General features: G+C 39.5%; 1 protein-coding gene across 6 annotated transcripts in view; it reads right to left on the bottom strand.

Moving 5' to 3' along the window:
* LOC306874642 (NLR family CARD domain-containing protein 3-like) overlaps window positions 1–12,590 on the bottom strand; it is a 183,660-nt gene that overhangs the window by 157,461 nt on the left and 13,609 nt on the right. For 3 of the 6 annotated variants that reach the window (XM_079424805.1, XM_079424798.1, XM_079424806.1), the window contains 3 exons: window positions 7,271–7,444; window positions 2,561–2,734; window positions 1,708–2,476 (listed from right to left, as the gene is read on the bottom strand). The exons of the other annotated variants lie outside the window; for them this stretch is intronic. In XM_079424805.1, coding sequence (XP_079280931.1) covers window positions 2,470–2,476; window positions 2,561–2,734; window positions 7,271–7,444 — 355 coding nt within the window. In that variant the 3' untranslated portion in view covers window positions 1,708–2,469. Of the gene's footprint in view, window positions 1–1,707; window positions 2,477–2,560; window positions 2,735–7,270; window positions 7,445–12,590 lie in introns of those variants that run through there. 6 annotated transcript variants of the gene reach the window in all.

Below are 12,590 nucleotides of genomic sequence, written 5' to 3'. Positions count from 1 at the left end.
CTTCCAATAGACCCCCAGATGGGCTCCTTCAACCGCTGCCGGTCCCTTCGAGACCCTGGTCCCATATCGCTCTAGATTTTGTCACCGCCCTCCCACCCTCTCAGGGTAACACGGTAGTTTTGACCGTGGTGGACCGATTCTCGAAGGCGGCCCACTTTATTCCCTTGCCCAAATTACCCTCAGCCAAGGAGACAGCGGTAACAGTCGTGGACCACGTCTTTCGGTTACATGGCCTCCCGACGGACGTGGTTTCCGACAGAGGACCCCAATTTGTGTCCAAATTTTGGCGAGAGTTTTGTAAATTGCTGGGTGCTACGGTTAGTCTGTCCTCAGGGTTTCATCCCCAGAGCAATGGTCAAACTGAGAGAGCCAACCAGGATTTGGAGAGAACGTTGCGATGTCTGGTCTCCAAGAATCCTTCCTCATGGAGCCAACAACTGTCAATGGTGGAGTACGCCCACAATTCGTTACCAGTGTCATCTACGGGCCTGTCTCCGTTTGAATGCAGTATAGGTTACCAGCCACCAATTTTTCCTAGTCTGGAATCCGAAGTCGCGGTTCCCTCCGCTCACGCCTTTGTCCAGAGGTGTCATCGCACTTGGACTAGAGCCCGCGAGACTCTACTCCAGGTGGGAGCGCGCACCAAGGCCAAGGCCGATCGCCACCGGTCTAGACCTCCCGTATACGTCGTCGGTTCCAAAGTGTGGCTTTCTACCAAGAACATTCCTCTCCGCTCCGTATCGAATAAACTTGCTCCTAAATTCATTGGCCCGTTCTCTGTCACCAAGATCATTAGCCCGGTGGCAGTCCGCCTCAACCTCCCTCCAGTGTACAGGAGAATTCATCCCGTGTTCCATGTATCCAAGATCAAACCCGTCTTTTATGCCCGTATTAATCCGCCAGCCCCGGTTCCCCCACCGCCGCGACTCATAGAAGGGGAACCCACTTATTCGGTTAATCGTATTCTGGACTCAAGGCGGAGGGGACGCGGATTTCAGTACTTGGTGGACTGGGAAGGTTACGGTCCGGAGGAGAGAAGTTGGGTGCCTGCTAGAGACATTCTGGATCCCTCCCTTATTGATGATTACAATCGACAGGTAAGGGAGTCTGGGAACACCAGGAGGTGTTCCTAGGAGGGAGGGTACTGTCACGGTTCATGAATTCACTGGTTTCTTCATGTCTCGTGTATTGTTGTTCTCTGTGTGTGTGTGTGTGTGAGTGGGCGTGACCGCTCACTCCAGTCATCAGCGCGCCAGCTGATCTCTATTCCCGCACCAGCTGCTGCCAATCTACTCACCTATAAAGTCTCACCGCACTTTCCTCTCCTTGTCAGATCGTTGTTTGATGTCCTCAGAGTGTCTTCCCGTGTCGTCTGCTACCTGGTTCCTGGTCCTTGTTTCGTCGTCGTGGTTCGTCTCACCTGGATGTACACTGTCTCTGGATTCACCTACTCCACTCATCACCTGCACGCTGTCTGTCGAGTCCCTGCGCCACCTGCCCACCCGAGAGACTGTGATTGGTGTGTTTTGTCCTCTGACCCAAATAAACCTTTTTGGTTACTTGCATCCTTGCTTCCGCTTGATTTCTGCCGTGACAATTTAACACAGGAAAAAAAAAATACTATGTGCTTTTCAGGGGTAAAGATATATTTGACCCAATATGTCTTAATAAATATATTAAACAGTATTTTTTTATTTTATTTTATTTCCATGACAAAAAAGTTACCACAAAAGAGTAATTATTGAATAATATACATTGGAAGAAAGCTTGGCAAAAAATATTTAAAGCAAAGATTTACCAAGATTTGTGAATCCCAGAGGGGTCATAGTTAGATCTGTTAAAATAGAGATCTATTTATAAATAATTGATCTTTTACATATTTAATTGATTTAGTTTATTACGGTATGTTTTATGTCAAACTCTCTCCTTGAGACTGGAGCACTCTGCTGGTAAACTGTGATCATGACTGTCATATACTATACTGTTGTCTTTGACCTAGCATATTCATATTCAAATTTCTGACTTAAAACACAAAACCAACAAGAATTATAAAAAATAAAACTCTACAGCATGATTTATTCATGCTGCATTACATGCTGGGGACCTTCATACATATGCACAGCACAAAACACAGTATGACGCTGTTTGTTTACAATACATTACTGAGAGTGCAGTTCAATACAAGAGAAGTCCCACTGTGAAATTACTGTGAAAGTAATGTAGTTATTAACCTGGAGTATACTGTAATTTCACACTAAATTATTACAGTGCAGTTAGTATGTCCAATCTAATTATTTAAACAAATGTTCCCATGAGACTGGAAAAAAATGTAGGCTGAATAAAAATTAATAACAAAATCCTTCACACATGAAACTGCTGGATCAGTATCAGTATTAATGTCCAGGTGACAGTCTTGTTCAGGACGTGTTGTTTTGATTCACTTGTTTGGAGCTTGTGGAGTTTCCTCTGTTAAATACTGTACAATAGAGAGAAAGATCAAATACACTAAGATCTGCTTTAATACAAGATAATAAATTACATCATTCCATCAATAACTTACTGTAGTTTCTGTAGTTTACAGCGTGGATCATCCAGTAGAGCAGAGAGCAGCTTCACTCCTGAGTCTCCTGGATTATTAAATCTCAGATTCAGTTCAGTCAGGTGTGAGGGGTTTGATCTCAGAGCTGAACTCAGAGCAGCACAGCCTTCCTCTCCAATACTGCAGTCACACAGCCTGCAGAGAGTGAAGAACATGAATGATCCCTGAGATTGTGTTTCAGCTTTAGGGTGAGAGTGTGTTTGTATGAGCTCTGCTTTTCTCTCTCACACCAGGATCGGTGCTATAGAGATTTTATCTTGCCAGCAGCTGAGACATTAATTTAACTCAATCTACATGATTCCTGATTGTGATGCTGAACTAGTTATTCTGTACATCCTATATTTTCAATTATTCATTCATCAGGGACTCGATGTTGTGTTTGAGTCTGACTCCGACCGGAGGTCATGAATCTCACGATCACAAACTCTCCAGTCTCAACTTACTCAGAGGGTGCAAGGTTAACCACAAAATATATATTGTGTGTTTAATAGCCTGTTTATTAGCTAGTGTTTAATAACATATCAGTTTTTGTTCCTTTAGATTCACAACCCATTGCTACAACTCCTGCAGCAAACCGTAACAAGAGGAAACTACAACAGATTTATGGTAACACTAGTTTGTCTTATGATTTATTTCTCTAGACTTGGGAAGTGATTAATAAAGATGAATCTGTCTGTTCAGTTCATGAATGAGGTGTTAAATCAACCGGATCATTGAGGAGAGGAGTGCTGTATCTTTTCTAAGCGATCGAACCTACGATGTTCACACAGTTCACACATAATGTTTGTATTATATTATACAAACATTATATAAAATAAAATAAAGAAATAAAAAGGGGAAAAATAAATACACATACACTGTAAAAAAAATGCTGTAAAAAGGCCATATTCTGACAGTAACATCCTGTTTTTTCATTACAACAGCAAAATTCTGTAAAAAACAAAGAATTCTGGGTAATATTTGTTGTTTTGGAGAAAGTATCCTTCTGCAGTCCTGTGAAGTAGAGATGGTGAGATGAAGCTTCATGAAGCTTTAAGCTTTTCAGCAAGTAGTTACAAAAGGGTTCATTTCTGGAGGCTTCATTTGCTCACAATAGCACCTGGTGGCCAAAGAGTGTAAAACAAGCAGATATATTACAGACAGAGGTGGATAGTCCAGGGGTCAGAAAGTAAAAGTCCTGCCATATGTTTATTCCACCCATGAACTCAGCAGCTGATTTCACCAGAGGAGGAACCAAGTCATGCCTTTCAAGTCACAAACAAGTCTCAAGACAAATCACAAGAACTCAAAGAGTTAAAGTTAATGAGATAATTAAGTGACTAATTAAATGATGATTGTGCATTACTACATATATATATTATTAATAGGGCCGGGACTTTCACGCGTTAATTTAGATTAATTAATTACACAAAAATAACGCGTTAAATTGTTTTTAACGCATTTTAATCGCACTTATTTTTGCACCGCGGAACGTTTCTCACTGGATGAGTTTCGGCGGACCGAATATACTGGAGCACCAACTAGCGTTCAGACAAAAACAAACCACAGTGAACATGGACAAAGAAGCTGATGAGACCGCTTTGGTTGGCCCTGTGGATGGGAAATTTAAAAATCCATATGAAAAAACTTACTTCTCACTGTTCTCAGGTCAAATATTTATATGCGATTAATTTCGATTAATTAATTACAAAGCCTCTAATTAATTAGATTATTTTTTTTAATCGAGTCCAGGCCCTAATTATTAAATTACTACATAATTAAATAATAAGAATCCAATTCAGAGATAATAAATACATAACATCAATTGCTGAAAGATGAATCTAAGAGAGAGAGGTGCAAACCTGACAGAGGAAACAGTAGCATTTATGAGTGCGGTTTACTGAAGTGGATTTTCCAAAAGACACAAATAGCTGATTAATATATGTTTGTCTCTGATAAACGATCACACCGGTGTGATTAGATGTTCGGTGCTAAATTCAAATCTGTGTTTGCTCAACTTCACTGTCTGGCACGGAGCCAGAGACTGCTGTGTTTTTAGCTGCAGCACTGCGCATTATAACCAATCACACATGATTCTGTTGAGCTCATGAGTACAATGACCAATAAGAGGCGTTCAGATGAGTGTTTTATTCAGTGTGAGCGCTCCCTGAATGAATTCTGCTCTCTGACCATTTCTCTCATCAGAAACAACAAAGTGCAGATGTGCGTAAGATGTGAGCAAGATATTCATTTCACAATGTAAGCAACTTCAGTGATTAATGGGAGTTTTTGAGAGTGCTTGAATTAGACTAAAGTCAATGATAATGTTCTTTGATAATGTAAACGGAGAGTCTATTTACACTAATTCTCCAGCATCGTGTGATTGGCTCTGTGAAGATTATAAAAAGCTGCTATGGGGTTGAACCCGTCTTTTGCTATGGACCAGCAGCTCCAGTGGCGCAGATGCTAAATCACTTATGGGAGGATTTTTGACCCGATCGACTAGACTTTTCTCCCTTTTCAAATCTCATATCACATCGTAAAGGCATTTATTTTTAATAAAAATGAAAGAAATAACCAGAAAGTTGAAAATACAGCATCGGGTAGGTAGGGTTAGGGTAGGTGTAGGGAGTGCTTTATTGTATCAATAAGGTGGCATCCATTTAATAATCTGAATTAAAATGATAATTTACACTCAATACGTTATTAATGCATACTGGTTTATAATGTAATACAATACTGAAGTGCAGATAATTGCCACTATTTTGCAACAAGTAGAATAAATAGCAGAAAAACTATATTTTGGGCTCCTCTTCCTTATTAATAGGGCTATATAATAGTACCACCCCAGCAAACAGAAATATTTTGTAATCAGTGGAAACCCTTACAGTGTGTTTTATCACAAGAAGCGCTTCTGTTCAGTCAATAAAAATCAATCGTCTTAATTTGTTTGAGAATGGAGACCGTTCCATTAATAAGCTCCAGCGTCGTGGGCATATTACCATTACCACAGTCACAACCACACATCAAGACATTGTTTTGATCATTTATTTCAAGACATTTGTCATGTTTCCATCCTGAAATCTCGTGTGTTTAACTAATCTCTTGCGCACCTCATAAACCTTTCATTACAATTTCCAAAACGTCATTTTAGAGCAAATAACAGAGGCTTGAGCCATTGATATGCAGGCTAACACAGTTATTAATGCAGTCTAACGCACTTAGGCTATTATTTATTCACATTGGCCCATAGAAACCTCTATGAACACACTTGACTTGACCGTGGAGGATGAATTTAAGTTTTATTGAAAAGTGTTTACGTATTGTACAGTCGTAGCACGCGCACACATTAGGATAGGTTAGATGCCTGCCTCCGGTGCGAGTCCCTATCAAGCACTTTACCGATTCAACTCCTCTCCTCTCCTCCTCTGCCTGGCTCTTTGGCCGCATCTCTCACCGCAGAGCAAGCCTGTTCTTGATAAAGCTGCTGGGAAAACGTGGGAAAAGCCGACGAGGAAGAAGTTGGGGTGAAGTGATCTTTATATAGGTGGAGCAAAATACTTCATCTCTCCGTCTATAGAGCATTGGGTGGTTTACGCTGTCAGTACAGGAGACAAACCAATGGGCCACTGGCTGCTCGTTGTCCCTGTGTAATGGTCCTTGGCAAAAACAAAAAAAAACAATTCTGTCGGCCCCTTCAGTGCGTCGGCCCACCGGAAAAAGGCCTGGTATGCCCAATTACCAATCCAGCCCTGAGTCTGTCTTATGATTTAGTTCTAGACTTGGGAAGTGATTAATAAAGAGGAATATATCTGGCAGAGGAAGTTGAATTGCCCATGTTTTTCGCTGTGAAGTTATAAAACAGCAAAAAGTCATCCACAGAGACGTTTAATGTAAATGGCAAGGAAATTATGATGGAAATGAATGCGGCGCAGCTGTGAGTATCATATCTGAGAAACATTTCCAGGCTGCGTTCTCAACAGAGCCACTGGAGGACACTAGAGTCATGTTGAAAACATACACAGGAGAGATTATGCCTGTGTTGGGACAGTTTAATACTCTTCAACTGATTCAATTACACAAGACTTGGTGCCACGGAGTACATGTAAATCTGTTATTCATGGATTGGAGAAAGACTTGAGAAAGTAATTTTTGTAATTATTGATCTGTACATTTAATTTTGGCTTACACTTACATACTTTGTTGTTTAATGGTTTATAAGTGTTTATACAAACATTAATTTGTCTTGAGCACATTCAGTATAATCACTGTATCTGATCATTTACATTTTGATTCTTACAGGAATCGTTCACCCAAAAATATAAATGGTCATAATGTACTTCCCTGCATGTCGTTCCTAACCTGTATGACCTTCTTTCTTCTGTCAAACACAATAGATGATATTTTGAATATTGTTGCTACACTGTAAAAAATTACATTTTGAAAAATTGTGGAAACTGACAAATGAATATTGGCTCAACAAATTGCTTCCCAATAATTGTCCCAAAACAAAAAAATATATATTTTCTTATTTTCCACAGAAGAAAGTCACACTGTATTCAAATAACTTGAAGATAATTAATGTGACGACAGAGTTTTAATGTTTGGGTGAACTATCGCTTTAACATGAAATGTTTTTGTTTGCCAGTATTTTCACACAGTTTTTGTGTTTAATAATATAATAACACTTACTGTAGTTTCTGTAGTTTACAGCGTGGATCCTCCAGTAGAGCAGAGAGCAGCTTCACTCCTGAGTCTCCTGGTTTATTAAAGCTCAGATTCAGTTCAGTCAGGTGTGAGGGGTTTGATCTCAGAGCTGAACTCAGAGCAGCACAGCCTTCCTCTCCAATACTGCAGTTATACAGCCTGCAGAGAGAAAGAGAAAAAATAAAGATTAATTAAGTTCATTCACTGTTTGTCACAGACCCATGAATGAGGTGTCAAATCGAACGGCTCATTGAAGAGAGGAGTGTTGTATCTTTTCTAAGTGATCGGACCTACGATGTTCACACAGCAGACGAAAAAACAGACAAAAAAATCCCATAGACTTACAATGACGGAATGTTCATGAATTTGAATCTCAATTGTCACTTTCTCACACACACACACACACACACACACACACACACACACACACACACACACACACACACACACACACACACACACACACACCACACACACACACAGCTGATTCAATTTCCAAAACGTCATTTTAGAGCTAATAACAGAGGCTTGAGCCATTGATATGCAGGCTAACACAGTTATTAATGCAGTCTAACGCACTTAGGCTATTATTTATTCACATTGGCCCATAGAAACCTCTATGAACACACTTGACTTGACCGTGGAGGATGAATTTAAGTTTTATTGAAAAGTGTTTACGTATTGTACAGTCGTAGCACGCGCACACATTAGGATAGGTTAGATGCCTGCCTCCGGTGCGAGTCCCTATCAAGCACTTTACCGATTCAACTCCTCTCCTCTCCTCCTCTGCCTGGCTCTTTTGCCGCATCTCTCACCGCAGAGCAAGCCTGTTCTTGATAAAGCTGCTGGGAAAACGTGGGAAAAGCCGACGAGGAAGAAGTTGGGGTGAAGTGATCTTTATATAGGTGGAGCAAAATACTTCATCTCTCCGTCTATAGAGCATTGGGTGGTTTACGCTGTCAGTACAGGAGACAAACCAATGGGCCACTGGCTGCTCGTTGTCCCTGTGTGATGGTCCTTGGCAAAAACAACAAAAACAAACAATTCTGTCGCCCCTTCAGTGTGTCGGCCCACCGGAAAAATGCCTGGTATGCCCAATTACCAATCCAGCCCTGAGTCTGTCTTATGATTTAATTCTCTAGACTTGGGAAGTGATTAATAAAGAGGAATCTATCTGTTCAGTAACAGAGGGATGGATGATTAGTAAAGGTATGAATTGAACCAATCATGAAGTTCACATGTAACGTTCGTATTTTAATGCATTTCTTAACATAAGCATGTGTGTAATTTTTGTTCAGTGTCTGTGATATATTTATGTTTACAAGTTTTGCATTTGAATCAATAGGGGCTCTGTAGCTCAGTAGTGCTGAGGCGCTTGACGAGGCATTGTGTGACCGATTCATGAGTGGAAGCCACAACGAAGCCTGCCAGCGACGGCTGTTGTCAGAATCGAATCTGATGTTTGCACGTGTGTTTGAGATCACACTGAGCATGGAGACGGCTGAGAAATACACGCAGCAGTTAAGAGGACATGACTCTCACTCGGCTGTTGTGCATAAAGTGGACGTTCCAGCCAAAGAGGGAAGAAGTGCTATAGATGTCATGGAAAAAATTACAGTGCTCAGGTATGTCATTTCAAAGATATATTCCTCCATAACTGCAGGAAAACTGGCCACATCAAGAGAGCCTGCAGAGGAAACATGGAAGTTGGAAAAATAAAGCCTTATGCTGAGAAAAATACTAAGTATGTGGAGGCAGAGGAAGTTGAATTGCCCATGTTTACGCTGAGAAGTTATAAAACAGCAAAAAGTCATTCACAGAGACGTTTAATGTAAATGACAAGGAAATTATGATGGAAATGAATGCCGGCGCAGCCATGAGTATCATATCTGAGAAACATTTCCAGGCTGCGTTCTCAACAGAGCCACTGGAGGACACTAGAGTCATGTTGAAAACATACACAGGAGAGATTATGCCTGTGTTGGGACAGTTTAATACTCTTCAACTGATTAAATTACACAAGTCTTGGTGCCACAGAGTACATGTAAATCTGTTATTCATGGATTGGAGAAAGACTTGAGAAAGCAATTTTTGTAATTATTGATCTGTACATTTAATTTTGGCTTACACTTACATACTTTGTTGTTTAATGGTTTATAAGTGTATATTAGGGGTGGCACGGTTCGCGGAAAAAAAAACGAACCGCACGGTTCTCCACACACGGTTCGGCACGCGCTAGGACCGCGGTTCAACTGAATTCTGACAACGCATGTGGTTTGTTATAAATAACACGTAAAACAAATAGGGTTCGGCTAATGTATGTTTCTGTTAATGGATGCGCATTCTGGCTTCCCAGTACATTATAACAACAGCGATGAGAAGGAAAAAAATAAAAATAAGTGGACAAATCATTCTTGTTCAATGCGAGTGCCGTATGCTGGAATATGAGCATTTATTCCGTCATCACCCGGGTGCTGATAGCGCGCGCACAGGTGAGACCTGACAACGCTATCTCACGGCAATTCGTACGTATTTTTCGAGGTGGCTAATTCGTACGACCTCACTCGTACGATTTAGTACGATTTGTCTAAACCCCACTGACGGTTAGGTTTAGGGGCGGGGTTAGGTGTAGGTCATTCGTACAAATTCATACGAATTGGCAACTCGTAAAATACGTACGATTAAGCAAAAATCGTATGAATTTGTACGAGTGAGGTCGTACGAATTCGCCACCTCGTAAAATATGTACGAATTGCCGTGAGATCGGGCTGGACCTGAACAGCACACGTTGATATCGGTGTTTGGACTAAAGTCATGTAAGCTTTGCCAGCTCAAATATTTAAGAGCCAGAGGACGCGAGCTCGCGCGCGCAGTGAGAAGATTTGTGCGTGCGCTCATCAGAAGCGCACAAACCTGCGCCTCAGAACGCGCGCAAATATGAAGCTCTCTCTGAAGTATTGTGTTTTAATGGATAAATTCACACAAAATTCTGTCAAAATGCCCGTCTTGGTAAGTATCCTATAGCAGACATAGCCGGCTGGGCGTACAGTATCAGTGCTTTCTCTTAAAGTGACAGTTAATATTAAATAAACAGCAACAACAAAGAAATCACTCACTGCTCTTGATTGAATCGCTTTTGTAACTTTAATAAAGAGTAATCTTTAATTTATACAGTCAAATATGCAATGCTGTTTTACCTTTTGATTACTTTAATCGTACTTCAATTTCTGTACCTAAAAAAACCCCTGAAAATCACTGATTATTTTATTTGTATCTTTACTCTGTTGTATTTTTATTTGTGCTGTTGCTTGTAGTTAAAGGTCTGCTTTTATTTGTGTACACTCACAATGAAAACAAAACAGATTTTATATATATAACATGTAATAATATTTAGCATTTTCACATCAAAATAAAAGAAACTGAGCAAAGTAGATGTCTTTTTTTTCCCGTTGTACCGAAATTGTATCGAACCGTGACCCCCGAACCGAGGTACGTACCGAACCGTGACATTTGTGTACCGTGCCACCCCTAGTGTATATACAAACATTCATTAGTCTTGAGCACATTCAGTATAATCACTGTATTTGATCATTTACATTTTGATTCTTACAGGAATCGTTCACCCAAAAATATAAATTGTTATAATGTACTTCCCTGCATGTCGTTCCTAACCTGTATGACCTTCTTTCTTCTGTCAAACACAATAGATGATATTTTGAATATTGTTGCTACACTGTAAAAAATTACATTTTGAAAACTTGTGGAAACTGACAAATAAATATTGGCTCAACAGATTGCTTCCCAATAATTGTCCCAAAACAAAAAAATGCACTGTAGTAATTTTAGCTGAAGGTGTGAAGTTAAAATTAAAAATATACATTCACCGAACATATTAAATTGTGCTCAGCCAATCTATCAAGCAGAAGTGAAAAATCTGTGTTGGCTGAACAAGCTTTGCAGCAGAAAACACGTGCACACATGCGCCTGAGAGAAACCGATACTGTAGTGAATTCAACTTCCTGTGCGCGGGAGAGCGGAGCCGATGCTGAAGGACGACAGAACATCATTTACAGACAGATTTTCTATCATTGAAGTTATGCTACGTATACTGAGTTTTGTATTTATTAAGTCATGTTTCATGTACTACATTGTATTTTTCAGAGTAACAGTGAATTCACTCCTTTACTGTGTCATGCTGGCGTTTATAACCTAGTTTAGCTCGTACTGGTCTCTCGGTAGGAGTGTGAGATATATATCGTCTGTGATAATATTGTAATTGTTGTTTTAATGATGTGGGATTTGACATTAATAAACATTTACAGAGCGTTTTTCACCGCATTATTCAGTCTTTAAAATGCATTTAGAGTGATCACATATGATATGGGGGCAGAAAATATCATTTATGTCATTTCATAATCATCATCACACGAAGAGTGCCGTTTTCCCTCCAAAAAGCAGCATGATTACAAATATGATATTGATTTTATACAACAGTTCAATAAACAAGACGTTAATATTAACTGGACTTGTGTTTTAGACAGTATTGCCTGTTTTTGCTCTATTTCTCCAACAAAAATCATTGCAAACACAGCCACAGCACTGTTTTGTGTCTCTGAGCAACATGCTGTGTTTTGTTCCTGAATGAATCAATCAACCGTTTAAATGATTCGGTTCAATCGCGATGACTCACTTATTAACAATGACTTGCTGCCACCTACTGGCGGTTTTAATTTCACATTTAAATTATCTTTTCATTTTTTAAATACTTGTAAATATCAGTATTCAATGTTTTATTTTTAAAACACTTTTAGACAAAAATAGTTTTACAAAGATAAAAATACCCATAAAAGGTAAAAATCTATTTAAACTTATTGGAAAAGATTAATTTCTATCACTGCTGTGAACTAACCTCACAGAATATGAAGAATATCAAAAACATTTATGAGTCAGCTGTCCACGGTAGTCCTTAATATACCAGCACAATAACACACTCAGAAAAATATTGCCTCATTATCGATAAAATCACAGAAAATATTTAGATATCATTTTGTCAATATCACACACCCCTATGTCTCAGCTACCTAAAGTTACTATTTATTGAACTAAATTATTTTGATCTCACTTTATGATGAATATATGAAATGTATGAGACACAAGGAATATGTTTCTGCTATAACTATGTTTTTGTTCCCATTAGTGTAACCCATCATTGCTAGGTCTGAGGAGAAAAGAACCACTATGAATTTCACTGAGTATTTAACAGTAGTTCTTATTGGATATATGTTTATTTCATATTAGTGTCAAA

This window comes from Barbus barbus (genome assembly GCF_936440315.1).
Source record: "Barbus barbus genome assembly, chromosome: 9".
NCBI lineage: Eukaryota > Metazoa > Chordata > Actinopteri > Cypriniformes > Cyprinidae > Barbus > Barbus barbus.
Note: the sequence above shows the minus strand (reverse complement) of the source record. Positions and strands in the feature narration are given on the sequence as shown.